The sequence below is a fragment of the Penicillium coprophilum genome (genome assembly GCF_028826855.1).
Source record: "Penicillium coprophilum strain IBT 35676 chromosome Unknown utg000004l_segment0_segment0, whole genome shotgun sequence".
Lineage (NCBI taxonomy): Eukaryota > Fungi > Ascomycota > Eurotiomycetes > Eurotiales > Aspergillaceae > Penicillium > Penicillium coprophilum.
In genome coordinates, this window is record NW_026622723.1 from 120403 (window position 1) to 148128 (window position 27726).

At 48.4% G+C, this 27726-nt stretch overlaps 12 protein-coding genes across 12 annotated transcripts; 8 read left to right on the forward strand and 4 right to left on the reverse strand.

Annotated features, from left to right (window-relative positions):
- Positions 1–170: 170 nt before the first annotated feature.
- On the forward strand, positions 171–626 carry N7500_004433 (Dabb family protein; the record flags this gene model as incomplete). The annotated part of the gene is made up of 3 exons (XM_056675579.1): positions 171–189; positions 236–464; positions 533–626. 3 exons carry the CDS (start codon positions 171–173, stop codon positions 624–626), a joined length of 342 nt encoding a protein of 113 aa, XP_056530579.1.
- A 394-nt stretch (positions 627–1020) lies between these two features.
- N7500_004434 (Monooxygenase FAD-binding) lies at positions 1021–3126 on the reverse strand (the record flags this gene model as incomplete). The annotated part of the gene is made up of 6 exons (XM_056675580.1): positions 1021–1533; positions 1605–1952; positions 2005–2475; positions 2533–2643; positions 2701–2942; positions 2997–3126. 6 exons carry the CDS (start codon positions 3124–3126, stop codon positions 1021–1023), a joined length of 1815 nt encoding a protein of 604 aa, XP_056530580.1.
- Positions 3127–3818: 692 nt separating this feature from the next.
- On the forward strand, positions 3819–5557 carry N7500_004435 (Major facilitator superfamily domain general substrate transporter; the record flags this gene model as incomplete). The annotated part of the gene is made up of 3 exons (XM_056675581.1): positions 3819–4104; positions 4161–5251; positions 5324–5557. 3 exons carry the CDS (start codon positions 3819–3821, stop codon positions 5555–5557), a joined length of 1611 nt encoding a protein of 536 aa, XP_056530581.1.
- Positions 5558–6880: 1323 nt separating this feature from the next.
- Positions 6881–8304, forward strand: N7500_004436 (uncharacterized protein; the record flags this gene model as incomplete). Its single annotated transcript, XM_056675582.1, has 5 exons — positions 6881–7027; positions 7090–7465; positions 7529–7646; positions 7711–7778; positions 7847–8304. 5 exons carry the CDS (start codon positions 6881–6883, stop codon positions 8302–8304), a joined length of 1167 nt encoding a protein of 388 aa, XP_056530582.1.
- Positions 8305–8542: 238 nt separating this feature from the next.
- N7500_004437 (acyl-CoA dehydrogenase) lies at positions 8543–9973 on the forward strand (the record flags this gene model as incomplete). Its single annotated transcript, XM_056675583.1, has 3 exons — positions 8543–8590; positions 8698–9545; positions 9607–9973. 3 exons carry the CDS (start codon positions 8543–8545, stop codon positions 9971–9973), a joined length of 1263 nt encoding a protein of 420 aa, XP_056530583.1.
- Positions 9974–10651: 678 nt separating this feature from the next.
- Positions 10652–11473, reverse strand: N7500_004438 (bZIP transcription factor bZIP-1; the record flags this gene model as incomplete). The annotated part of the gene is made up of 1 exon (XM_056675584.1): positions 10652–11473. One exon carries the CDS (start codon positions 11471–11473, stop codon positions 10652–10654), a length of 822 nt encoding a protein of 273 aa, XP_056530584.1.
- A 2467-nt stretch (positions 11474–13940) lies between these two features.
- N7500_004439 (DEAD/DEAH box helicase) lies at positions 13941–15605 on the forward strand (the record flags this gene model as incomplete). Its single annotated transcript, XM_056675585.1, has 1 exon — positions 13941–15605. One exon carries the CDS (start codon positions 13941–13943, stop codon positions 15603–15605), a length of 1665 nt encoding a protein of 554 aa, XP_056530585.1.
- A 421-nt stretch (positions 15606–16026) lies between these two features.
- On the forward strand, positions 16027–17577 carry gwt1 (putative GPI anchor biosynthesis protein Gwt1; the record flags this gene model as incomplete). The annotated part of the gene is made up of 2 exons (XM_056675586.1): positions 16027–16122; positions 16183–17577. 2 exons carry the CDS (start codon positions 16027–16029, stop codon positions 17575–17577), a joined length of 1491 nt encoding a protein of 496 aa, XP_056530586.1.
- A 311-nt stretch (positions 17578–17888) lies between these two features.
- N7500_004441 (amidase) lies at positions 17889–19841 on the forward strand (the record flags this gene model as incomplete). The annotated part of the gene is made up of 3 exons (XM_056675587.1): positions 17889–18016; positions 18085–18668; positions 18718–19841. 3 exons carry the CDS (start codon positions 17889–17891, stop codon positions 19839–19841), a joined length of 1836 nt encoding a protein of 611 aa, XP_056530587.1.
- Positions 19842–21449: 1608 nt separating this feature from the next.
- On the forward strand, positions 21450–22602 carry N7500_004442 (terpene synthase family protein; the record flags this gene model as incomplete). Its single annotated transcript, XM_056675588.1, has 4 exons — positions 21450–21765; positions 21821–21849; positions 21901–22151; positions 22209–22602. 4 exons carry the CDS (start codon positions 21450–21452, stop codon positions 22600–22602), a joined length of 990 nt encoding a protein of 329 aa, XP_056530588.1.
- A 347-nt stretch (positions 22603–22949) lies between these two features.
- On the reverse strand, positions 22950–24676 carry pdeA (3',5'-cyclic-nucleotide phosphodiesterase PDE1; the record flags this gene model as incomplete). Its single annotated transcript, XM_056675589.1, has 4 exons — positions 22950–23709; positions 23761–23889; positions 23934–24445; positions 24611–24676. The coding sequence occupies 4 exons, from the start codon at positions 24674–24676 to the stop codon at positions 22950–22952; spliced, it is 1467 nt and encodes a 488-aa protein (XP_056530589.1).
- Positions 24677–25548: 872 nt separating this feature from the next.
- Positions 25549–27277, reverse strand: N7500_004444 (SSH4 family protein; the record flags this gene model as incomplete). The annotated part of the gene is made up of 3 exons (XM_056675590.1): positions 25549–26378; positions 26431–26736; positions 26797–27277. 3 exons carry the CDS (start codon positions 27275–27277, stop codon positions 25549–25551), a joined length of 1617 nt encoding a protein of 538 aa, XP_056530590.1.
- Between the last annotated feature and the right edge of the window lie 449 nt (positions 27278–27726).

Consider the following 27726-nt stretch of genomic DNA (forward strand, 5'->3'; position numbering starts at 1 on the left):
AGAATGAACCTTCTCAGTATGTCAAGGGAAGAAGAGCAAAATTAACGGGATTTGGGTGAAGGCGGGAAACTTCCGCCAAGCAACGGATGACATCCGTCACCTTCTTTAAAAGAGAACTACACCGGTTTATAACGTCCATTTTATTTTATTTCTTACAATTAATATTCAACATGGTTCTTGTTCACATTGGTATGGCTCATTCCCGGGGAAAAAGTGCTTAATTGACCAATACTAGTTCTGTTCAAATTCCGCGCGGACATCGGAGACGAAATAAAGCAGGAGTTCCTTTCCCAAATCAAGACACTCAAATCTTTGCCCTGTGTTAAAAGCCAAAGGCTTGTTGTTGGAGGTCCCTCGATCACAAGCCCAATTGAGAAGAGCAAAGGATTTCACTTCGCTCTAATGAGCTACCACGAGGATCAAGCAGCATTGGCTGAGTATCAAGCTAGTAGTGAGCACGCAAGGTAAGCAAACACCCTTAAAAGCTCAATCCCCTAGTAACTAGTGACTAATGACAATTCTTGCTAATTAGGGTCACCGGCACATACTTTATTCCTTATAAGGAGGATCTGATTCGGTTTGACTTTGAGACTAATCAAGTCGACGAGGCACTGCTTGGGTTTTGATATATCCGATGCCGATGTCAACTATAGAAGGGAAGTCATGCAGAATCTAATTTCTACCGGATATGGTGCAGAGCAATAGATTTGTACAAAGTACAAAGTACCGCGTGGAGAAAAGCGATGTTTCATCAAAGGGGCGTCAAAGGAATTGTAGCCGAACGCGTTGTATCACACCCGAGCCTCCCAACGAGAAGGGGTTATTGAACTTAACGCTCATGCTTGCTTTTGTTTCTTTCGTTTCTTTTTTTTTTCTTTGCTCGGTGAGCGGCTCAAATAATGAATATCTTGTCTGAAAATTGCCGTGGACATAATAATAAGAAAATGAATAAAAAAATTGATATTTATTGATATTTATTGATGCTGTGCCTCTATCATATTCCTACAAAGTCGATGTCTCTTAAATCCCGAGATGTTTGTTCACCTCTGCAATCATGTCTTCTCCATATGCAACTCTCGTGAAGACGTGCTGATCAGGACGAACTAGAATACCTCCACCGTGGGCCAATTCATCAGCAAACCAACCCTGTCTGACGATTTCAAAGTCCACTCCAAGAGACCAGGTATTAAGAGGTACTCCAATTACCTTACAGTGCTTCTGTAAAAGGGTAACCTGAGGAGTTTGCTGCTCCTGCCCCAAAATCAAGGTCCAAGAGTCAGGGCCACAGAGATCCAGGGTACTCCACTGACAAGCCCGAACCTGATCTGCATCAAACTCTTTGATATATGACACATCAACCGGCTCTCTAGGCAGTGCAGAGCGTTTGACTGCTTCTGTCTCCTGGGAGAGCCGATCACGGAAGCGGATCCAAGCATGAGGCAAGCGCGCCCCGGGCACAAATTTGGGAGAATAATAGGAAGCATGGGGAGGTGGCTTGGTAGCCCCATACACATATCCAATATGTAGCTCCAGCTGTGAAAGTTGGTGTGTTAGAAAGACCGGTCTCTATTGGGAAAGCGGCAATTCACGACGAGACCACTTACATTATCAAAATGCTCCCTTTGTCCTTCAATGCCTGCCTCAACCCGTTTGCGTTGGATTGGATCCACCAATGCTGCCATCATGTTCATTCGCGCTTGTGCAACATCTTCAACACCGGCGGTCTTGAGACTCTGCAACAATGCAAATATCTCCTTGCCATTCTTAACACTCTGCTTGGAATATGAATCAGCAACACCTCGTCGTTCGGCAGTGTACGTCGAAAGTATAGATGGCGTTGCCACCCCCCGGTGAACCAAGGCAATTTTATAGGCCAAGTTGTGAACATCCGCAAGACCACAATTCAAGCCTAGTCCACCAGTTGGGGGAATGAGTGGGCAGCATCCCCGGCCCTAAAAGAAAGGAATTGTCAGCGAGGAATCCATACAGTCAATACGCGAATACAAAAACCCACAGAAAAATGTTCCTCTCCTGAAACGTGAAAGCGACCTGGCGGCGGAAAACCCAAGGACGATAGCTCAGGATATCAAATGGAACATCATCTTTACCGATAGCACCGCGGATCTTCGCCCTGCACATATCTTCTGTCCACGACTCCACCGGGTGCTCTTCAACGTCCACCTGGCTGATGTGTACCTGGATACCATCGAGATCATAGCCAATAATAAAACCCGCAGCTATAGGGTCCATTATCCAGTACAGCATACCGACGCGGTCTCCAACGACGGGTCGTAGATTGGCATTGAAATGAATGGTCATCATTGTCTGATCCGAGTCTTCGCTCTCAGACTCAATACCCAGGAGCTCACGGACTTTGCTTCTACGACCATCACAAGCTATGAGGTGACGGGACTTTGTTTGATGGAGTTGTCCAGTTGACCGTTCCTCAATTGTTGATACGACTTCATTTTCAGTCTGATCCTCGGTCAGCCATGTTGCCTCATTAATGACGAAAATGGGCCGTATACTTACTTGTTCCACGGCATGAATGCTGAATCCCTTAACCAAAGTGATGTTAGGATCCTTTGCAATAGAATTGGACAATTCTTGCTCGAGGACGGGTTGGGGTATATTGTGAATCATCTATTTGTTGCAATTGATCAGTACCATTGCCATGCTTCTCACTATAAAAGACAATACCTCTGGCGTGTCATCCAAGACCGCAGGATCCATGCGCTCATACGGGAGTTGGCCGATCGCTTCCTCGCAAAGATTGGTGAGAAAGTTGACCGAGGAGCTGTCATCTCGCGAAGTGCCTAGCTGACGCACACGCTTCTCTCCCAAGTCAAATTGACGCAGGATTTCCAAGGAGCGGGGATTGATCGCGTGAGCTTTGGGGGCAGCCAAACGCTCGGGATAACGCTCGATGATCAAAGATTGAACTACATCTCATGTCAACAAATTGTTCCCGTCGATGTCTCTACAAACATCTATACCTCCGAGTCGAGAGAGAAGGAGAGCCTGCAATAAACCAGTCGGACCTCCGCCCACAATGAGCACTGGCACCGAACTTGGTAAACTGCTAGAGCTAGTCTGGTGAGATGCAAAATCCTGGGACGGAGCCATCTTCGTCCAATCAAATTCGGTTTGGTTTCTTCCAGAAGGGCTTGGAGATTATTATGTTTTTCGTTTGAAATGCACGACTTAAGCTGGATACATGTATGGCGGGAGTAGCTGTAAGGCAAGTCCCGAAGTCGGCCAGAACATGCAATGCTTCATCACCAATCACAAAAGGGAAATATATGAGGGGCTTCCAGCTGCATCTATTCCTCCGTGGATTCAAAATTATGAAAATTCTGACTATTTCAGCTTGGAAGCCACATAATCCACTGGGATATAGTATAGCGTATTCGGGCGGGATGAAGAGGAGCTAACTAGTTTTTTTTTAACACGCACTAACCTCGTTATTACGACAGCCACATACATCCCTGCATAGCGCAATGCTAGTTGTCATATTGGACTTATGATTGGCCTTTGAAAATACGGAGATGCGGTGCATGACGCCAAAAAGAATGTATCAAAGCCGTTTTGGCTGGATTTAATGCCGAGTACTCTACTCCGTACTATCTACTCGATATTATTCCAGACTAATATGGAAAAGGTCACCATGCACTATATGTTGGGTATTAAAAAGAGTATTTCCGCCTCATTCGATGCAACGTAGTGTTCAAAGTGTTTCCTTTTCCCCCTGTTCACATTTCGTGGCACCCATTCTTATTCTTCTACTTCAATTTTTGGCCCCCCTGGGCACCTTCAATATGGCGGATAACTCACATCCCGAGCCCGAGAAGAAGGTCGAGTTCCATACCGCACCTGGAACTGAGATACTGTTCGATGGGAGCGACAATGGAAGCATGTCCGAGCGGCTTCACCAACTGAAGCATCGCGAAACAGGCGATGGTCGCATGTTATTGGTCCCGCAACCTTCGATTAACGATCCAAATGATCCTCTGAATTGGTCCACTACAAAGAAAAGCTTGACTTTCTTCAATGGCTGTTGGTTTGCATTTATGGGTGCTATTACAGGTCCTATCATGGCAGCTGGTATGTATTGATCTTTCATCATATTCGATTATAGAGAATCATTCTGACTAGTACAGGTATGATGCAACTGTCCGCAACCTTCGATAAGCCCCTCCAGGAGTTGACCTATGCGAATGGAGCTTGCCTGATCAATCAGGGTGTATGGAACTGTGTCTGGATGCCGTTTGCCGTCAAGTATGGCCGCCGTCCCATCTACCTCTTCTCGAACTTCCTCATGGCCATCGCCTGCATCTGGCTGGCCGTTGCATCCAACAAAACCTACACCGTCTTCCTGGTTGGGCGTGCTTTCCTGGGCGCTTTCCAGGCGCCCATTGAGTCGATCGTCCCATCAACTGTGACTGATATGTTTTTCTTACACAACCGCGGAGAGCTTATCGCCATATACGGCCTGTCTGTGTTAGGAGGCAATGAATTGGGACCTATGTTTTCTGGATTCATCGTGCAAGCACTCGGAATGGACTGGGCCTTTTGGATTGTGACCATGTTTGTTGGTGCCAGCCTGATCTCTATGTTCTTTTTCATGCCAGAGACCAAGTTCGACGGACCCCGTCCTGATCCCTTCCAGCCCCCCAGGATCGATGAGGATAAAACGCAAGTGCTAGTTCAGGAATCAAGTCCAATCCCCAAAAAGACCTTTGTGCAAGAACTCAAGTTCTGGAACAGCGGAGATCCAGATGTGAATCTTCTCCACGTGTTCCTACGGCCGTTCGTCCTTCTGGCTTATCCCACTGTCCTCTGGTCATGCTGTGTTTACGGCATGGCCCTTAGCTGGAATGTCATCCTCGGGGCATCGGTGGCACAGCTCTTCGCGCCTCCTCCATATACATTCAATTCCAATGGCCAGGGTCTATTCTTCCTGTCTCCCTTCATTGGATCTCTTTTCGGCGTCTTCTTCTCAGGCCCAGGAGGCGACTGGATTGCCAACTTCTTCACCAAGCGCAATAACGGCATTCGTGAGCCCGAGATGCGACTCCCAACCTGTCTACTGGCTGCATTTTTCACATTCTTTGGTGCACTTTGGTTTGGACTATCCTATGAGCACCAAATGCACTGGGCAATGCCTGTGGTGGGGGCCGGTATTCTGTCGGTAGGAAGTCAAATGGGAACTACGCTAGGAATGAACTACGCCCTGGATTGTCACAAAGAGGTAGAGAATTTTTCTTGTCACATTCGACACCACGTTTGCGGCACATTTGCTAATTGTTTCATTGTTTCATAGCTTTCCGTCGAGATTATGGTCACCATTGCTGCTTTGAAAAGTTGCATTGCGTGGATCTGGACGTGGGTTATCAACGACTATGTCACTTCCAATGGTGTTTTGAGTGTCTTTATGACCGTTGCGGCTATCAATGTCGTGGTCTACTTGGTCTATATTCCCTTCTATCTCAAGGGCAAAGATATTCGAATTTGGTTGCACCAGAAGGATTTCCTCCGGGCCGCTGGTATCATCTAGTTCACATGGGTGGAGCATTCTAGAGCCCAAGTGGATGTGCGAGATTATACCAAAATTTCCGTATTTAGATCTTTAATATATATTCTTTGTGCTCAGATCCCGGGTCTTTTTAGTTCCAGATTCCAAGGAATAAAATAATGCAAATTCTACACAAGCGATTGAAGTTTTGGCGAAATCAAGTAGAGTCAACCATAGTTTACGCACACAGCTTAGGGATCCGACGCCTCCAGATATTTTAATTTATCCTCCACTCGGTCCTCAGCTCGATATTGTGGCTTCTAATGAAATGGGTACAGGGTCTTTTCATTCCCGTCTGCGGCCTTGCCGATCCCGGCCTTTTCGCTGGGGAAAATATACACAGGCTCCGGAGTACAACGGCATAGTCTTCGGTTTTGTGTCTAGCGTCAAGGCTAAGCCTTAGCTGTGACTTCTTTGAAAAATTAGAACTACCAAGGTACCTCGGCACGTGTATAAAAGCGTCAGTTCAAGTGAAAAATGCGTCTATGCGCTCAAAAGGCCAATCATGAGTTGTGCCCATTATACCTCGATAGATTTACGATTTGTGAATCGATCGTCGCTTTCTTGTTTCAATGGATCCTGATACAGAACGGAGTAATATAATTTCATTTAGAAAGATCCACATCCTATATGCACCCTGTTCCTTGGCACTTGGGCTCTTATGCAACCTTTTTGCTCCGTACGGCGTGTACTCGAGCAATTCATACAGCTTTGTCTCGCTTGTGGTACCACTTAGGCCAGACTGATATGAGACAAAAATACAAGACCAATCCATTCACATTCCCATTGAATACACCTGCTCAAATCATCACACTACCGCAGACCTCAAGATATTCAAAAAAATTCCTACATGCTGGAAGCCAATCACCAGCGATACTCTTTTGCAGCTTACGTCTTAGCTAGAACAATTAATTTGGAGAAGCCGCTAGAGAATAATTACCCAAATGCCAGCTTTGTTATTTCATACCAGCGCTTTGTTATGGACTAATTAATATATTGTGAGCGGACAATACGAAGTAGACGCAGACCCCTTTAGCGTACTTCGTAATCCTTCCGAACTGCGAGGTGTCCTGGGCGCCTGATTTGGAATCCAATGGCAAGCGTCGATACAATGATTTAACCCCTGTCCATCCCGTAGGACATTGACGGGATCGTGGAGCGACTATTACCGGTTTCCGGGCGGCTGGTACAAGGTGCTGGTAATGTCAAACACATGCATGCAGTCCTGACTGGGCCATTTTGCACCTCCTCTTGCTTTTGCCCACTGTAAGACGTGCAGAGGCATTCCCTCTCTGAAGGCCCGAGATGGCCGGAAACAATTCTGCGGTCATCCTCGCAGTGTCTTGGACAGAAACATGCATTGGTATATTCCTTTTCAGTCTTCGGTTCTTGAGTAACTGGAAATTCGTGGGGCGGTTTAGATGGGACTTTGCTGTCGCTGGTTTGACAGTGGTGAGTGTTATGAAAAGTTTCGATTTTATGGCATATGCTAACAATGAGTGTGCTTCTCACAGGCAACAGAGACCACTGCCCAAGTGTTCCTGCAGTTTTCAATTGATGCTGGCATGGGCCATCACTTGGATGACCTGTCGGACTTGCAAATAGTTACAGCGCTGCACTGGTCATGGGTATTCCAGTTACTCGCAATAGCTGCCAGTATGCTGGGAAAGCTTGCGATTCTCGCCTTCCTTATCCAGATTCGTGGTCGTCACGAGAAGAAGCCTTGGTTCTTGATTATCCTGGGTACTCTTATTGGGGTAATTAACATTGCCGTACTCGGGACTATTCTGGGCCAATGCAAGCCAATGCACAAATTGTGGGATGATAGCGTGGAAGGAACATGCGATCCAGGGCGCAAAATGAATCAGAACTATTCGTTCTTCCAGGCTAGTGAGTCTGCACATTGCATCGACATATCCAAGAGTTAAGCCGCTGCTAAAAAAAACAATTCAGGCTTCAACGCATTCAGCGACGCCTTGCTGGCATCGTATCCTATTCATCTCTTTTGGAAGCTCCAAATGAAGCTGCGAATCAAGGTCGCATTGTCTGTCCTCATGGGATTGGGCTGGATGTAAGTACTCCGTACTTCGCCGAATATTTCAGCTTGGCTGGGCTAATCTTTCCCTCGAATGCAGAGCGGCAGTGTGTTCCGCTGTCAAGACATATGAGCTTAAGGCGTTGACCGAAACAACCGATATCACCTGTAAGTGACGATCCATTATTTCACCTTTCGGAGCAGGATGTTTTTGCTGAATATCAAAATTCCAACAGACGCTCAATCCTCCCTCCTCATCTGGGCCTCGACAGAAGCTTGGATCGTCATCATCGTTGGCTGCGTACCACCCATCCGACCCCTGATGGAAAAGGTGATGCAGCGACTGGGTTTCACCTCAAAGAAAACGTCGACTCCCTACGAGTACCGCAACTCGAGCGGGCGCGCAGCATATGGCACGAACAAGTCTAACTTGGCGAGTCATTCACATTTTCAGTCCAATGTATATGGGGGTAGAAAATCATTCGACGATGACTCCGGCTGGATGGAGCTCACCACATCTGGTGGCAAAAGTGGGAGTAAGGAGCATATTATCAATGGACAGAAGGATGTTATAGTCCGAACTGATATTGAGACTCGTTTCGAGGATGTGGAGGGTCAGGGTCCGTCGTCAGGGGGCAGTAATATCTCTGCCGAGGATCTAATCCGGGAACGGAGGGATATTCAAAAAGGGTGATATTCACCTCAGTAATGTTATAGATAAGTGAATAGATTCAAAATATGATGTTAGATATGTTCATACATGTTCCCTTCGTCCCTGTTGGACCTAGGTAAGAGACCTCGGGAGACATGTGGGGACTCCCCGCGGATTCCCCAACGCCGCCGGTAACCGAGGTTCACTCGTGATGACCCTTTTCCTTGCCTCTCTCCCTTCTCTTCTCTTCATCGCCTAGCTTATTTCCCACCTATTCACAATGGCTTCTATTATCCGCGCATTGCGACCTTTGTCGCGTACCCCCTCAGTCCGCTTGGCGGGCAAACGACTCGTCGGCCGGCCCGTACAGAGGTACCGTCTTATCCAGGACATGTTAAGAAACTCGTTTGCTAACAAATTCCTCTCCATTTTTAGCGCTTATGCATTCTCAACCACCCCCGCCGGCGGGAGGTTGACCTCTCCGAGTTGACTCCGACGCCGATCACCCTTTTGTCCGAGACCGAATCCCTGATGGCCGACTCCGTCTCTAAGTTCGCACTAGAGCAAATCGGCCCGAAGGTACGGGAAATGGACGAAGCCGAGACCATGGATGAGAAGGTCGTGGAGCATCTCTTTGAGCAGGGCTTGATGGGCATTGAGGTGCCAGAGGAGTTCGGCGGCGCAGGGATGAACTTCACTGCGGCGATCGTCGCGATCGAGGAGCTGGCACGCGTCGACCCCAGTGTCAGTGTGATGGTAGATGTTCACAACACCCTGGTCAACACGGCAATCCTGAAGTACGGTGATGCCCAAGCCCAGCGAACCTGGCTGCCCAAGCTGACTACCGGCACTGTTGGCTCATTCTGTCTCTCCGAGCCTGCCTCTGGTTCCGATGCCTTTGCCCTCCAGTGTAAGGCCGAGAAGACCGCCGATGGTTATAAGATCAATGGCTCTAAGATGTGGATCACCAACTCAATGGAGGCTGGTATCTTCATCGTATTTGCCAACATTGACCCCAGCAAGGGCTACAAGGGTATCACTGCTTTCATTGTTGAGAAGGATACCCCCGGCTTCTCAATTGCCAAGAAGGAGAAGAAGCTTGGAATTCGCGCTAGCAGCACTTGTGTGCTCAACTTTGACGACTGCGTCATCCCCAAGAGCAATCTCCTCGGTGAGGAGGGACAGGGATACAAGTACGCCATCAGCGTGTTGAACGAGGGCCGTATCGGTATCGCCGCTCAGATGACCGGACTGGCTCTTGGCGCATGGGAGAACGCTGCACGGTGAGTTTGTCTATACGATATACACGCGCATATGAGACCGATCAGCTGACCGCCACTAAAGATACGTTTGGAACGACCGTCGCCAATTCGGCGACCTCATCGGAAACTTCCAGGGCATGCAGCACCAGATTGCGCAGGCCTACACGGAGATTGCCGCTGCCCGCGCTCTCGTCTACAATGCCGCCCGTAAGAAGGAGGCCGGCCAGGACTTCGTCCAGGACGCCGCCATGGCCAAGCTGTACGCCTCCCAGGTCGCCGGCCGGGTGTCCAGCTCTGCTGTTGAGTGGATGGGTGGTATGGGCTTTGTCCGTGAGGGCATTGCTGAGAAGATGTTCCGTGATAGCAAGATTGGCGCTATCTACGAGGGTACCAGCAACATTCAGTTGCAGACAATTGCCAAGCTTCTCCAGAAGCAGTACACGAACTAAATGAGATGGGTAATGAATGCCCACCTAGATGGCTTGCTTTATAAATAGTTTGATTTTATGCACACTGCGGCGTATCATTTGTTTTTTTCTTCTTTCGGGTATGTATTCCTCGTTCCCTCTCGGGACAGACAGAATATGAAGAGCCATCATGGGTCATTTCTGTGACCACTTGAAATTCACTCCGCTGAGATGCATAAATGTCATAGTGTGTATATTGGAATAGTAAATGAGCAGCGAATATGATGGCGCCAGTCATGCCCATTTGCCCGGCCATATTTGTATATTCAAATCCCCCGAGTATCTTCCGGCGTGGAGTCCAAGCAGCTTGTCCTTGAGTGGTGAGTTTGCATGGTGTAGATATTCCGGAGGTGGGACCGAAGATTCTCCGACGTGTTGCGTGATTCAGAACGGCTGTTATCTCCTTCATTACGGTTGTGCAAAGGGAATTACCGATTCACGCTTTTCGCGAAGACTTCCGAGTCCGAGAAGAAGTATTGCGGTGAGGCCTATAGCATCAATCAGTGTGCATGCTCGTATCGAGATCCCTCCGTGAAAGTGAAACTCACATGCTGGAGTGGATCGACGGTTACATCTTCCGGCCCGAATGCGCAAGCCATTGTGTTTCCACCAGGTATACAGCGCCCTCAAATTGTACCGGTTGCCTGGCACATGCATTATTCATGATGAAGGTGCCCATGGATACTCGTATGTCGGATCCGCTTGTTGCGCTTGAGGCATTGGTTGCGAGTATGGGGATGTGGAGGCTTGGTAGATCGGGGTGGGCGTTGGCTGAGGAATCGGACTGGCACCCGACATGGAAACCGATCGGTTAGTGTAAGTAAATTGGGAGAAAGAAGATCCGGACTGTTGCTGGGGTGGGCCGATCTGTTGTCCTTGATGTATTTGACCATCTATGGGATATGGCTCCATACGATTAGGAAATTCTGGATTAGAGGTTGCGCCGAGCGACGTTGATCTTGTGGACAGGTATGGTTGCTGCCAATCATGCTGAGAAGATGCTCGACGCGGTGCTGACAGACCTGAGGGTCTTTGGGTGTGGGATGTTGCAGTGAAGTGTGGTGGTAATAATGCCCCTGCTGTTGGACTGCTGGGCAATGCACTATCCGAGGCTTGTTCCAAAGACCATCCACTTTGAAATGGAACCATCGGTTCGTTATTTGATGCAAATTCCGGTCGGCCAGTCAAAGAAGCAACTTGATGCTTCAACCGGATCACTTCATTCTCCAGAAAGGCATTGTGTTGCATGACTTCATCGAACCGCTCGTTTTGGGGCCGCATCTCGGCAATCTGTGACTGGAGCGTGGCGACCTGAGCTTCGAGTTGTTCTATATGCTCCTTGGTGCGTTGACGAATGGACCGCTGAGCCTCTCGATCGTTGGCACGCTTCCGCTCTAGTTGTTCCACTGACAGAGTCGAGACTTTTCTTGTCCCCGATCGAGACTCCCGTCTCTTCACAGACGGTTCATCCTGAGAGCCCATTGTTATTGGTGTGCTGGCAGTCCTCAGCTTCTCTCATTTGCACAGATCCTTTCAAGGGGAACCCCCCACTGGTGACCATGGACCTAGCACTGAACAGCAGAAGAGGAGCTATCATGAGGGGAAGGTGGTGGATTACTGATTTGCAAAGATCGCGTGTGGGTGGACTGTTTCCGAGCCGAGCAGGGATTAAGGGAGAACGTGACAGATCGTACGAATCAAGGGCTAGATTAGCTTGGAAGACTATACAGGGTAGAGAAAAATAGGGTGTTTTGGGAGGTATAGCCATGCTTTCAGGGGGTGATTGTGACTTCAACAATGGAGTGGCCTTGCTAGGACCACACCATTGTCAACTCCCCCAACATGGAAGTCGTATTTCTCCAGATCGATTAACAAACCAGGCAAATCTCCCGGTGATGCGGCGAAAGCGACCTTAACCCGACCCCTAAGCGCCAATAAGCGTGGAGAAATAGACGAACTGTGTGGATAACCACGGGCCATGGATATAGCGTTCTCTTTCCAGTCACTACGGTCTGCCGCCCCATAGGTCCGCTTTTTTTTCGAATGCCAAGATGAATGTGCTGCCACTTAGGGGTCTTCTGTCCTAAGCGCGCCGTAACTATGAGCATTTACTACGGAGTATACATGTCCTTTTCCTATTTTTGGATGTTGAGGGCTACAAGGGGAGTGTCCATCTAAGGGGCAACAAGAAAAGTGTCAAGATTTATTCCCTGCGCCATTGGGCATACACAACCCATCGGTCATGATCCGCGTTCTTGTGGAGATGCATCTACGGAGTAAAGGCGGACTAAAATTGGCCCCCATCTAAACGCCGATGGTTGCCGGGGATCAGGCTCCTCTCGGCATCCATAGGTATCATTTGGACAAGTGAGCATGTGGGGTGAGCAGAGCCATGTCATAGAAGATTATTTGTGGCATTTGAACTTCTTGACTTTACTATTATTAGAGCTTGATGTTTATGATCCCAGGGCACCTCAATGGGGGAATACTGTAGTGGCAAAGGGCCTATTATTTGGGCAGCGCGGTCTCCGCTCTGATGTCCGCTATGACGGTCTTGGAGGAAGCAGGATGATCTCCATGTTGTATACATTTTAATACCTCTAATGAATCTGTTGATCTCTCCTTTTTTTTTTATACTGGACATACAAATCCATCGAGGACAACCTGATGCTTCCGTGATGCTGTGACCTCATATTAAGCGTGACGTTACTGATGTCAGATGAATGTTGCACTTTTAAAAGGACACAGGCGACACGTCATTGCCCTTGACGCTGTACACCGTAATCGCCGTGCGCCATGTGGACGCCTGCAAGTGGGGAATCGGGCACGGTTATCTCGAACATGGTGGCCCTACGACAGAACCAAGAAGTTTAACCGGCACACTGCATGTGGACGTTCGCATTCTAGGCACGGTCCGTGGGCCCGGTCGATCATTACGGATGTTGATGCCGGGTTTCAAGTAAACCGTCGCTTACCGTAAATCCGAAAAATTACTTTGGATTTTATGAACCGTGGCCCTAAATGTGGTTCATTCAAATATGTAGGTATAGAAACATGTCGCAAATTGATTTGACGCAATTAGAACCGACTCGCGTCCACAACCGGTGGGAATCGGGACGATCATCATGCCGTATGAAAATGTTGTATTGTGGCTCTGGCGTCCTTAAGCGAAGTTGAGCTCGCTAAAAATATAATCGGATATTGTCTACGGAGTAAAACATAAGTACTCCGTACCATGTGTCGGGCTTCGCTCGATCGAAGTGATCGACTTTACCGGGCCTGTTATATCGATAGGATATCAACATAATTCGCAAGGTTTTCTCTCAAATATAAGTCCTGACTACACAACGATTACCCCTTGTTTCCGATCATTACACTGTATGTATCGCTGCGTCCTTTCATCAGAGATATATAATCACAACAGTCCTTGCGATCTAGTCACCTTAGTATCTGGAAAAACGGACATGAAAAAGATGCCCATCAAAGAAGAATGTCCACTAGCTAGCGAAACCATTCAACTAACATCGAAAAAGTATACCACTAACCCGAATCTCCGGCGTATTTTCACTTAGAAATAAGCTGGAGGCGAATTACCTGATACGGTTAGTCCCAACTTTCCTGGAACTGATCCACACGCACGTGACATCAAGCGAAGATAGTGGATCCTTGTCGACCAATCAGATACTGCTGACCGCACTTTGCGACAATCTTAAATGCTTGGCAACAAATCTCTGCTTTGTCAAATATAAACTTCCAAGGTTGGATTGATTCGCATCATTAAGCATCAGTCTGACTTTTGCTAAGAGAAAACGAAGAAGATTACACTCACTACAATTCTCCTCTTTGTCTTGCTTGATCCACATTAAAAGTCATTCACTCGCCACATCGAGTCGTTGAATTCTTATCAAAACAATTAACTGCAGTTTCCTTGATAGAAGTCTTGACCATCATGGAAGGTCTTCAGCTCAGCAATGATACTCAGCCGTATTCAACCATGGCTGGGAAACTTGACCCTAAGCTCCTCAAAGCCCTTGATGTGATGGGATTTACCAATATGACCCCTGTGCAGCAGCGTGTTTTGACCGAACTTCCAAATTGGCGCAGTGACTGCCTTGTCCAAGCCAAAACTGGAACTGGAAAAACCCTTGCTTTCTTGTTGCCTGCATTGCACTGCCTGCTCCAAGGTGATTCCGCGCCGCCCAAGGGCAAGGTCGGTATTCTGATTATTACTCCAACCAGAGAACTTGCACAGCAAATTGCAAAGTCATGTGATCAACTAACATCTCAACTTCCCACTCCGCTTGAGTGCCATGTTGCAGTTGGTGGAACGGCTCGAGCATCGGCTCATACGCGTTTTATGAAGGGGGCACCATCCATTCTTGTCGCCACTCCGGGACGTCTATGCGACTACCTATCTGAAACTCCCACCGCTAAGAAGCTGTCTAACATCAAAACTTTGGTTTTGGATGAAGCCGACACGATGCTTGAGAGTGGTTTCATTGCTGATGTGAAGCGGATCCTTCAACTCATTCCACAAAAGAGCACTGGGTGGCAAGGCATGTGCTTCTCGGCCACCGTCCCACCTAAAGTCAAGGATGTGGTCAATATTGTGTTGAGGAGAGACTACACAAGTATTTCCACCATTGATGAGAATGAATCACCAACGCATGAGAGAGTTCCTCAGTACTACGTGCTGATGCCGTCTGTGGCAGACACCTTCACTACCCTTGCCTCCCTGCTCAAGCTTGAGATCAAGAAAAGCTCAAAAATCATCGTCTTCGGCGTGACTGCCCACATGGTTGCTCTCCTCGCAGGAGTCTTCTGCAAGGGCATGATCCACTTGAAGGTGTTCGAGATTCACTCCAGACTCAACCAGGGCGCTCGCACAAGAACCACGAACCAGTTCAAGGAGGCCGAATCTGGAATCTTGTTCGCCTCAGATGTTATTGGTCGTGGTATGGATTTCCCCAACGTCGACTTGGTCATCCAGGTCGGTTTGCCATCAAACGGCGAGCAGTACGTTCACCGTGTCGGTCGTACCGCCCGTGCTGGTGCTGATGGTCGCGCTATCATTCTCCTCACGGAAGCAGAGTCGTTCTTCATGAAGCAAAATCGCCATTTGCCAATCAAGCCTCACCCCGATACCGAAGCGATCAATGCTGGTGCTCCTTCATGCTCCAAAGCTGTCTTACAGGCCATGTACACTATTGAGGAGGAGTCAAAGCAGCGTGCCTACTCGTCTTTCATTGGTTTCTTCGCTGGATCGGGTCTTCTGAGGCAACTTCGTCTTGACAAGGCTGGCCTTGTTCAACTCGCCAATGAAATGGCTGTCAAGGGTATGGGATGCCCGGAGCCTCCCCCAATGGACAAAAAGGTCATTGGCAAGATGGGTTTGAAGGGCGTTCCAGGTTTCAACTATGCAGACCCGAATGAGCTTTTCCGTAGCGGTTCCTCTAGACCTCGCAACTCTTCCCGGGGTGGCAAAAGTCGTGATGCACTCAGCCCCGGGGCTGGTCAAGGGGACCGAGGCGGTATTGAGAAGCGTGGAGGAGGCCGTGGAGGCCGCGGAGGCCGTGGAGCACGTCGTGGTGGACGTGGAAAGCCGAGATCATGATTCTTTTGCATATTGATATCAAGCACAGCGTGCTAAAATGCTTTTATTCATAGACACTAGAGACTTACGACCTGCTACACAAATTTCATTAATCGAAACCAAAGTTGGTTGCAAACAGTCGCCCACATCCTAAAGCTGTAAAGCCATAAAGCCAATTTCAGGGTTGGCTATGGTAGTCACCATTCATTTGAGTCATGTATGAGAGCAGCCACTTAAATATTACTCCACTAACTTCCGATGTAATTGACACAGTGTCATTATTGAGATCTTGACAGTTGTTGGGATTGAAGACCGTGGAACGGTCAGGTGATCACGCGTAAAGACAACATACAGAGCTTCAACCCTCCCCCATTCCACCACGTCATTCTTTAGATTTGATCTTTTCGGCGTGATCAGCTTTCTATATTGATAACTGCCCAATATGGATCCGAGCTACAAAGCTCGTAAAGAAGCCTTTGTGTCTAATCTTGCGGGAAGCACAATCCTCGAGATCAATACAGTCACACTTGTTGCTTCAGTGAGGAACCTCGAGACTTTTCCCTTGCGATTGAAACATTCTGACGTGTTATCACTCTAGGCATCTGTCCTCCTTTGGTCTGCGCTCCAGTCCCGCTTATCTTTCTTCACACCCTACGGTCCTGCGGCGCTCGCGACCGACTTCATTCTCAATGTACTAGCCATCTTATTCGCAACGACTGCATACTCCTCCGCACCGCTTCTCCTCAATATATTCCTCCTCTCGCCCGCGATCCTTCTATTCCTCACCCGAAACAGTCTGCGGACACCCCAGAAAGCCAAACCGCCCCGCAAATCCAAGGCCAAAAATGAGAGCCCCCAGGAGGAACAGCAGGCCTTGCCCATTCACCCCTTCTTAACCACGTACCGTGCAGCCATGATGATTGTTACCTGCATAGCTATTCTTGCCGTCGACTTCCGCGCGTTTCCACGTCGTTTCGCCAAGGTGGAGAACTGGGGAACATCTTTAATGGACTTGGGTGTAGGTTCTTTTGTATTCTCCGCTGGAGTGGTCTCTGCCCGCGCCGTTCTGAAGGGCCGCAACTCGAAATCCCCGAAATTAGCTTTACATAAGAGGTTAATTGGATCGGCGCGACACTCCATTCCTCTGCTTGTGCTTGGCCTCGTCCGACTGTGGAGTGTCAAGGGGTTGGACTATGCGGAACATGTGACGGAATATGGTGTGCACTGGAACTTTTTCTTCACGCTTGGGTTTTTGCCTCCTTTTGTGGAGCTATTCGACTCCTTAACCACACTGATCCCTTCCTATGAGGTGCTTGCGCTTGGAATTGCAGTGCTCTACCAAGTCGCTCTGGAGTCGACTGATCTCAAAGGTTACATCCTCGTGTCTCCTCGGGGGCCAGATCTGCTTTCCAAAAACCGCGAGGGGGTCTTTTCTTTCATTGGATATTTTGCGATCTTTCTCGCTGGACGGGGCGTCGGAGTCCGCATTATTCCCCGTGGTACCTCGGCCACGAAATCGCCTCAGAAGGCGCGGAGCTCTGTGCTGGTGCGCTTGATTCTGCAGACAATGTTCTGGTCAACCATGTTCTTCTTCAATTCCACCTACGCATTCGGCTATGGTGCCAACATTCCAGTGTCGCGCCGGCTGGCTAACATGCCATATGTGCTTTGGGTGGCAGCATTCAATAGTGCCCAGCTTTTCCTATTCTGTCTGACCGAGACTGTGTTCTTCCCTGCGGTTCACCGAGCGACTAGCAAGGAAAGTGAGGCAGAGCAAACGTCCTTCGCAACCAGTCGCATCCTGCATGCCTTTAACCGCGGAGGTCTTGCCTTGTTCCTGATCGCGAATTTACTTACTGGAGCGGTGAATTTGAGCATCCCAACATTGGATCTCAATACGCCGCAGGCCATGGGTATTTTAATCCTGTACGCGGCGGTGCTAACTGGCGCGGCTTTGTGGATGGACAAGTACAATATTAAGTTGAGCTTGTAGATATACTATCACATTTATAGATGTTGTATTTATCCGACATGAAACAATGCATATAAATAAACATGTTGATTTTGATATATATATATATACCTTGGACCGATGTCAAAGTTTTTACGGAGTAGGGAGTAAATTTGACGAGGAAAAGAAGCTATCAGTTTCATCCAGCTAGCCAGCAGAGAGAAAAGAATCAAATTGTGGAATATCCCAAGAACCTGAGGCACAACCGGTCTCAACAACTTAGCCGCGGCATCTGAGGTCGGAGCAACGTATGAGCCAGCTCCGAGTGTTGCAACCATTCTGCAACCAACAACATGCCCTCAAATGAACAATCTTTCTTGAATTATCCTCCAGCACATGAGGGCCCCAACGTGCCGTATAAGTATGAAGACCAGGTCCTACCGATTTTCCGCGGCACTCCCCTAGCTATCGGCGCTACATTGTAAGTTATAGGGGAATTTCATTGGGCGACAACATTCAGGGGTGCTAATTTTCCGCTCTTCACGTCAGAATTCATAATATTGGATTTATCCAAAGACATTTCTGGAGCAATGCTGGCTTCGGTGTCATTCGTGAAATTCCCCATCTGGGCCAGTACGCCGGCCGCTACGATCCAACGGTCATCCCGGTCGACAATACCAACCAGGCCGAGTCAGCAACGAAAGTCGCGTCTGCTATTGTGGAGCGCAGAAAGGGAGACCAGGGGTATTATACTTCAGCCGACTACCACGCGCTTTACTCATCGGGGGAGTTGACTCCGATAGCTGTCATCGAGACGCTATTGCCTCTAATCCGACGTGATACCCAGCCGCCCGGCAAACACTCAACAGCGTTTCTCGAATCCCAAGCCGAGTTGATTCGTGCAGCAGCGGAAGAATCTACGGAGCGATACAAGAGGGGCCAGTCATTGGGGCCACTCGATGGCGTGCCAGTCGCAGTGAAAGATGAGGTACATCTCACAGGGTATAAGCGCACGCTGGGCTCGAAGCTAGATTTCAAACACGGTACGGATGCGACTTCGTGGTGTGTGAAGCAATGGCTGGATGCCGGAGCTATAATCATCGGAAAAACTTCCATGCATGAGCTCGGACTGGGTGAGTTTCATTTAGCCATCATTGACTTGCAGTACCTAACACTCTTCAGACACAAACAACAACAATCCCAACTATGGAACACCTAGAAACCCCCATAATAAGGAGTATTATTGTGGCGGTTCCTCCGGCGGCTCTGGATACGCCGTCGGAGCGGGCCTTGTACCCATTGCGCTTGGCGCAGACGGGGGAGGCTCAATTCGTATCCCGTCATCATTCTGCGGTATCTGGGGCCTAAAGCCTTCGCATGGCCGTGTATCTGCCGCACCATCCCAAAGCCTCGCGCCCACTGTTGGCGTTATCGGGCCTATGGCTGCCAGTATCGATGACCTCGCCCTCGCCTATCGTATCATGGCCACTCCAGCGCCAGCTTCAGAAGACCCTATTTCTTCGCAATTCCCCTATCCCGCTCCCTTGGATCCTAAAACCGAGAGAACCAAGACGATTGGGATTGTCCGCGACTGGATTGACCGCGCCGAGGGCCCTGTACGAGCTGTGTTCGATCGCGCGCTCAACTACTACCGCGAGCAAGGCTACACTATTATCGATATTACAATCCCCTACTTGCCGGAAAGCCAACGTGCCCACGCCCTGACTATCATGGCGGAGATCGCATCTGGCGTTGACGCAAGCAAGATCCGGCAGCTCACAGCCCCGAACAAGGTACTTGTCTCTATGGGAATGTACCAGGTCACCGCACAGGACTTGCTCGCCTCCCAGCGGCTGCGCAATCTTCTTATGACACATCTGGCGCACCTCTTCAAGACCCACCCTGGGCTACTCATCGTCTCGCCCACAACGCCCATCCCTGGATGGCATATTGACGGCGGTCAGGCGGACTTGTCTCGTGGTTTGTCGGATACCAAATCTTCTGTGCGCAATATGGAATATGTTTGGCTTGCCAACTTTACTGGCTGTCCTGCCATCAGTTGTCCTGCTGGTTATACTCCCGATGGCGGTGTGCCTATTGGGGTGATGGCGATGAGCGAATGGGGTAGCGAGGAAGAGCTGATCGCCTTTGCTCGAGATGGAGAGCCAATCTTAGATTTGCCTACCAGTTCTTTGCTCGAGGGAAACGGAATGGCCTCAGCAAGTAAGGGCCTACGAACTCCTGCTGGTGATTGCTCTGCATGGGAAGATATCATCTCGCATGCCAAACAGAATGTGTTGAACTAAAAAGAAGGTTTAATAGTTTGGTTATGCGTGCTTTTTCTCGGCCATTTTTTGGTTTTTGGGTTTCTTTTCTTTTTCCTTTCTATATCCCCATGTATTCAGCTATACGTCACGAGTGAAGCCTTTTCTTTGTAGCCATCATCTCACAGTACACTCCAATCCAGCACTGCAATGATCACTGTGGCCAGCAGAGACAGTTTCTACCCTTTTCCCCAAGCAAGGTTGCGTGGCAGTATGTTTCTCTACTTCACGGCTTTGTTTTACAAGGTTGCCATAGTTTATATCTTCTAAGTTGATTTTCTCAAGGGGAATGAATGTATTTGGCTATTTTCGAGATGACTGCATACATATCAACAATTGAAAGATCTAGAACATCATGTATCAACTCCGTGGGGATTCGTCAATGACTTTCAAGTCCGTTTATACCCCTAAGTATATTCCTAAAGGAGCCATTTCCTCAGAGACCACCCTCTGTCAAGAATGACTATTATTATCTGGGAGGCTGACAGGCAACGAATCGGAAGATGATCCAAGAAGATCAATTTCTGCGATATGCTTCTATTGTAAGCCGTCAGCAAAGCCCTTGCTGCCGGAGTGCATCCGCCGTCGACATTTCATGGGACAAAAGCAAACATGCGTTATAGATATGCATCGTGGAATAATTTCTATCCAGTGTATAGTCTCCTACTCTAAGACCCGAATATCTGTCAAGTGATCAACATGCAACCCGAATAATTGGATCTCCCGACTACCCGGATGCAAAAGCGTGCTCGATGCAGGATTCCCCATTCCCTGCTTCCCTGCATAGAACTTGCATAACGTATTCACACAAATTCCTTCATCTTTCTCTTTCTCCGCTGGGTGTGTTTTTAGTTCAACAGGGAACCGGTCTAGACTCGTCGGGGTGAGCACTAGATTCCCAGTACTATTCTAAACATTGTTGCTTATATAGACCGTGATGTATGTGTCTGTTCAAAGTAGACCCCGTATGCTATGCTCGGTGCATATTGTCAGGTACTATCTGCATAACTTTGATCTCATATGAAATCAAATAATCACGACAGATATACATCCGATATACGTTGATACATATGATTTCAAAATTCAGCCCTGATCTTCATTTCCCCTTCTAGCGTCCCGATCGTACGGATCCATCGGCTATCACGACTAGCGTAGTGGATGGATCGCTAATGTGATATCATGCATATTACCTATCTTCTTATTGAGCCATTGTCCAATATTCTTGGCAGAAGAAAGAAATTCGTCTCTGTTAATTTCTTTGTGAAGACTTCCGTTTGGTGGGTTCGAAATCCTCGTGATTCGGATTGTCGCCCGATTTGAGATGCCCAACTATACACGTCAAATCTTTGAATTTTGAATGTCTAGGTTTAGGTAGTCACAATTTACTCCGTATTCCGTGCAATGGACTGGGTGCTCTCGAGTGTCTAGAGTGTCTAGGCTCTCCAGGCTGTCAAGTCTGTCAGTTTCTGATATAAAAGGGTCAATGTCACCCCCGAACCGAGACATACTTCTATACACTCCCATCAAAACAATCAAAATCAATCAAAATCAAAAATCAAAATCAATTCAAGATCACTTCAAGCCTCCAACATGCAGGCTGCTCGTCTATATTCCGCCAGACCCGCCTCAACCATCCCCTCGGTATTCGAGAGTGTCAAAGGCCACAAAGTCCCCATTTTCTTTTCACGCTACCCTGCCGGCATCAGTATTGTTGCCCGCGAAGTCGAATATGCTCTCCGACAGATCGACGAGCAAGCTTGCGAGGAAGGGACAAGGGAATGGCGCCAAGCAATTGTCCGACACGCCAACCCATACGGTAGCTACTTCACCATTTGCCACTGCACGGCCTTTCCCGAAAGATTAGTTCTGTTCTCCACCATGGCTGAGGTGCTGTGGATTCATGATGGTAAGGCACCAATCTGCCCAAACATGTCTGAGCTGCTCTGACAAACTATCCACAGACATGACAGAGGAGATGGACCATGCTTCGGTAAGAGCACTGAAAGTTGATATGCAGGGACCACCTTCTAACAGTTTATAGGCATGCCGAGAGCACGATGAAATGGCAAAAGTTCTTCGACTAGATATTGAGGAATCAATGTTCAAGTCCGGAAATCTGCGACAAAGGTCACTGGCAGCTGTGCTCCGCAAGGCAATCGACATTGATCCTAAGCAAGCTCCGACTATGATCCAGATGTTAAAAAAGTATCTGGCAACATTCGACAGCGTCGGTGGAGCTTTCACACGAATGGAGGACTATATGCCATATCGTATTGCCAACAGCGGCTACTGGTACGTTTGGAGCCTTTCTGAAGACACTTTGACGGCGAAAATCTGATGATCATCCAGGATGTCCTCTTACTTCGTTCGCTGGGGGATGGGTATGATGCTTAGCGATGAAGAATATGCTAGTATAGAGGCGCATGACACCGCAATGGGGAATGTCCTCGGTCTGACCAATGACTACTTCAGTTGGGATATGGAGAAAGACCAACAAGAGGATCGAATGAGAAACGGAGTGGCAGTTCTAATGAAGGAGCATAACACAACAGCAGAAGCGGCAAAAGTGATGCTTCTCGGTGTTATCGTTGAGCAAGAATCTCTCGCTGCCAAGCTCAAGGAGGAAAGATTGAAGAAACCCGCCTCAAAAGAGATTAGGCAATACTTTGAGGCTATTGAGCTTTATGTTGGTGGAAGCTGCTATTGGCACTCGACCGCGCCTAGGTACCAGGTACCTCACTGAATGAATTCAAAATAGATACAATGGAGTTGGGGGTAGTTAATCTTTAATAGAGGAATGGGAATACACTTGTCTTGCGTTTTTAAAATGATCATCTACGGCAGAATACAAACTGGTAGACATGAGCACGCGGCAAAGTCATGTAGACTCGGACTTGTAAAAGAAATGTCCATCTCCGGCTCTTCATCGGTTAGATCGAGATAAGTTGCACACGAATTCATAGTAAATGTAAAGATGCACAAAGAATGTAACCATTGGCTGATAAATGAATGCTGGCTAATATACATTGAATGATGAAAAGACGCTGCATCAACCCCAAAACAAAGAGCCTCCTGGTAATTTCGTATATTTCAGATCCATATTCCCTCAAGAGGATTCGGGATGAAGAATTCACAACCCAGGTGCGCTGCTTCGCCATGATGCTGGAGTTCCTTTAGAATCTGTTCTCCAGGATGAGGACCATCAGTTAGATTTTCCTTGATATGAATAATGTAGACTTTCAATCCCTCCAGAGGAAGTGGAGTAGTATGAATCCATGTCTGAGGGTCTGGATGTCCTAAAACCTCTTCAAAGTCCACTCTGGGTATCCGAGGTATATCAAATGACCCGCTTGGGTGCGATCGAGGCTCAATAAGCGACTCAGATATCTTGCCTGCATCGACACAGGAGCTTAGAGCCCGTTTGGTTTTTGGGCTCACTTGCTCGCTGCCGCTCTCGACGGGTCCTACGGTTTCACGCTTGCGCTTTTTCTCGCCCGTGCTCACATCCCGTATTTCCAGGACTCTGTTGGCTAAGACGCTGAGCTCGAAGACTAGATGTCGTGGACACATGTGGCCGTACAGATATGAATCGTCGGTGCTGTCGTTGTAGGAACATTCGATGAAGATCGCTCGTAGTTTGCCCGTGGCAATCTTTGGCGCAGCGGCTTCCCATACTCGTTTGTTATGAGTTCCCATAGAGACACAGTCGGGTTCGACGTCACCGAAGACAATGATCTCAGTGCCGGTATGATGGTCACGTAAAAAGAATGCGGAACTCTCAACCGTTGCCATCATGGGCTCTTTGGGGTTGGATGGAAGTATATGTGGCGAGCGAGCAGGGGAATAAAAGCTGGAAAAGGTTAAGAAAATTCACGCAGGGATCACAGACTCGGGAACTTACCTGCCATCGGTATGGTCCACTGAAATTGCCCTTGAAGGGATCATCAATTGATGATCCGAAAAGACGGTACTCCCAACTCGATGGTGCGTCCCAGTTTCTGGATGGTATCGCTGCTTGCACCGGCCATGGCTAACACTCAAGCATTTTGTTAACAGGCCATTGCAAGCCCTGACGTAGCCTCTACTATCTCCACGACCGAAGCGAGGGTTTCCACCTTCCACCAGGCGCTGATATGTAAGCAGACCGGCCCCCCATCCTCGTCGGACAGGTTAGGCCAGATAACATCGTTGAACATATGGTTTTTGAGAGCGGATAACACAGATGGTAAAGCAGCTACAGGCTTTGGTCCATTACCCGCTTCCAGAACTGGGGTATTAATGGCCAGCCCTGAGATATGATCTAGATGAGGGTGCGTGATGAGTACAGCACCAATGATTTCTCGAAATACATGAGCTGCATTTGCCTGTGGTGTTCTGCAGGGCAGCCCAAGCCCCTGAAAGGGCCCACTTGTCATCATCCCCTGATCATCTGTGCATTCGGGGATGTATCGTTCCAATAATCGAATGATGCCTGCAAGAAGGGTACCCGCATCAACGGCCACCACCGAATTTGGAGACCATTTCGTTGCCGTTGACCGGACAAGAATGCCCGTGACGCTATCTTCGCGGGGACCACCAGTCGGGCCCTGAGGGAGGTCAGCAATTTAGCAAAAAAAGTGACAGGGGTTCCATCTGCCAGAACCCGCCATCAGGTTTGAGAAAACAGGCGCCATATCTATCAAGCCTCGACACATGGCCATGCACGTGACGGGTTCTGCAACAGAGCAGGAATTCATCGGGTTCTAACTTACCAAGACAATGACTTGGAATGCTGCTTTCTCCGCCATTGTTTCACTTGTCTCGCCCACTATGGACATGTGAGACACGAATAGTAGCTAGATTTGACACAGCCCAACACCCAGTAAAGCTGCCCGAGCGCGTCTGATCCCCGACAGGAGACAGACCTTGGCGATAGGATGTTTCAGGCACAAATGGATTGGTGGTCAAACTGTGGGATATGAGAGACGGCAAACAAAGACAGGGGAGGAAAAAGTAAAGAAAGGAGGTCGCGTTACGATAGCGCCCACAAGGTTAGGATTCAGACTATTGAAAGATCGATGTCGACCGCTCTCTGGATATGCTCGGAATAGACCCCAAGCAGAGATCCCCGAGGAGAGACAACAGAAATCCGGAGGCTGGTCGGGAGTTTGCAGATGGAAGTTCGGGAGTTGCCCCTCGTATCACATCCAGGTGTGCCGATTGGATATTTCGATGTTCGGAGAGGTGGACCGGGGAAATCTAGTGGAGCGAGAGAATATCCGGGGGATCTGATATCAGATCCTCAGTGGAGCTATGTCTTGGGAAGTTGATGACGTTCACACTACGATCTTTACAGTCTATATGTTATGAAAGATGACAGGTTTTCTTTTTTGAATATTATACTAAGAACCTATTATTAGATTCTACCTAACTTCAAAAATCGGGATATACATCTTCAACAAGGGGGAGCCAAAAAGGGAGCGATCGTGTCCTGGTGAGTTCATTGACTCCAGGGTAAGAAATAATAGGCACACAAAGACTATTCCAATCCAGACAGAAAGCATTTCATCAAAACCAAGAAAGTGCCTTCGCCAATTGCTATAACGCCTTCCGTGAACCCGCTAAATAAAACAAAGAAATGATTAGAGACAAAGCCCCTCATGCGCCATGAGGCATGTTCAAAAGCAAAAGGGGAGGGAAAGATGTTGTATCAGGACTGATCGTTGGCCTCTGAATTATGTTCATTCAAGTCTCTCTCCACCACGGTTTGATAGCTTGGTAGGAATTGACCACCAGAATCAATAGAGTCATTTGAGGGGGAGTGGAGAGTCCCTGAAGCCCTAAAATTAGGCGGAAAGTCAAGAGAAGCATCACTGCCCCTACGACTGCCATCGGGACTGGAATACTCCGGGGGTGGCGCCTCTGGCTCCTGATTATGATGAACTACCACATCATTGCCTTCTGCATCGGCTAAAGCAAAACGGCTGGACCCCTCACCAGCATCTTCATGGGAAGGTATGTGGGTCAGCTGAGCGAGGGAGATGTCAGTTGGTGATCGAGAAGGACCTGGGCTGGGCGCTGGAGGAATCCTAACACTTGAACCAGAGGCCGCGTAGTGCGCATTTTGGTAAACGCGCTGAGAAATTTGAGCGGCACTTTCGCGGCCTGACTCAAGCAGAATGCTGCCTTGTTCGCTGCCATAGGGCGGGGGCGGGGCGAGGCTGCCAGTCATGGGAGCCAAGCCCCATTTTTTGACATTGCCTTCAATGAACACGAATCCCATTTGGCCAAAGTTCACGTGGATAGTGCAAGGCCCATTAGCACCGATGGTGGGGAAAAGGTTTTGTGAGCGATAATTGTGAGCCACGTCTTCCAATTTCTTGCCGTTGCGTGTGAAGAAAACGGTGCCAGATCGAGGACGGTAGCCTACGCCAACAACATCGCCTTGGAGAAGCGGAGGTCCGTATGGGGTTGGAGTAAACGGTTGGTTGAGTCGACGATGTCCCGTAGACTGGTAGGCAACAGAGGATTTGTGGAAGCCTAGCGGTTGTTAGCGGGGATCTGGTAGACGCACTTCCGTTGCGACACATACCTGGCATTCGAAATAGAGGATATGGTTTTGTAGTCACACCGATGCCGATCATGGTCGACTCAGGTTTATCGTATATTTTTGCCTCCCAGTAGTAGACATCGTTCTGCTTTGGGATTGGCAGATTGGTCTGTACACTACACTCCGAATCAAAGAACTCGATTTCCGTTCGCCCTTCCACAAAGCAGTTTGCAATTTCCAGCTCTGGCTGGAATTCCCATGCAGATACACCTTTCTCTTGGATCGCGAGGAATTGTGAAAGAGAGATATCGGTTTGCACGGACTCGGGAGGGTTACCCTGGACAAAAGCTGCAGATCATTAGTAAAACGATTGGAGCGAATCATAAGCATATCGATCTCTAATCTTACCTTTTGCGCGCAAGTATTCCGACCGCGCCAAGTCATCCATTGACTCTAGAGCCGCCTCTTCCTCCCGTAAAAACGCTTGCTCGTCATCATATTCACCGGGCCTGCCAATGCGATCGAGCATAATCCGCCCCGGGCGGGTATATTTGAAGAAAAAAAATATCGCTAAAACAATAAATGCGACAGCAGCCGAGCCAAACGCGGACAAGATCCCAATCAAGATGCCTTTGCCGGTCGACCCGGTCGAGTTGCCACTTGCCAATACAGGCTCGGGACGGAATTCCATAGACAAAGAGGAGATAACATTTTGTAGATTCGCTTGAATTTGTTGTTGCGAAAGTGATGGATTGCTTTGTATGGTTGTTGGTAATGGCACTGTTGAGACAAAGCCAATCGGTGACGTCGTCGGATTGCCTATCAGCGTTCTCAAGGTTGACGGCAGGCCTACGAGCGCATCGGGGCTCGAAGCCTCAGGACCCTGCATCGTTCATGTGGTAAGTGAAAGTATGAGAAAAGAAGTCGGGAGAATTCGAGAGAAGTTGAAATGTTGAGATGGGGGGGTGTTGTGCAAAGAGGAGGTGAGAGAGAGAGAGAGAGTAAGATAAGTGGGCGCGGATAAAAGCGCAGGTTATCTAAGACGTTTCCGGGCCTTTAGAAGCTAGAACCCTGTAATGATGCAAGGCAATGTTGGTTCCTGGATTTGACAATCCTACATTCTGCAGTCTTCTGCTGTCTTTGAAAATTTGATCTTATTTTACAATGTCGATTATAGGGAGAACGGTAGGGTATGTATCCAGGACTGGATATGTTGGTCATGTGACCTGTTTACATGCCCCTATACACTTAGCCCCCTTGACAGTTTCTCTCTAAATGCACTGAGATCTACCGAGTACAATTCTAACAATTCTAAACTCCTACTCTTCTCTTTTGTTC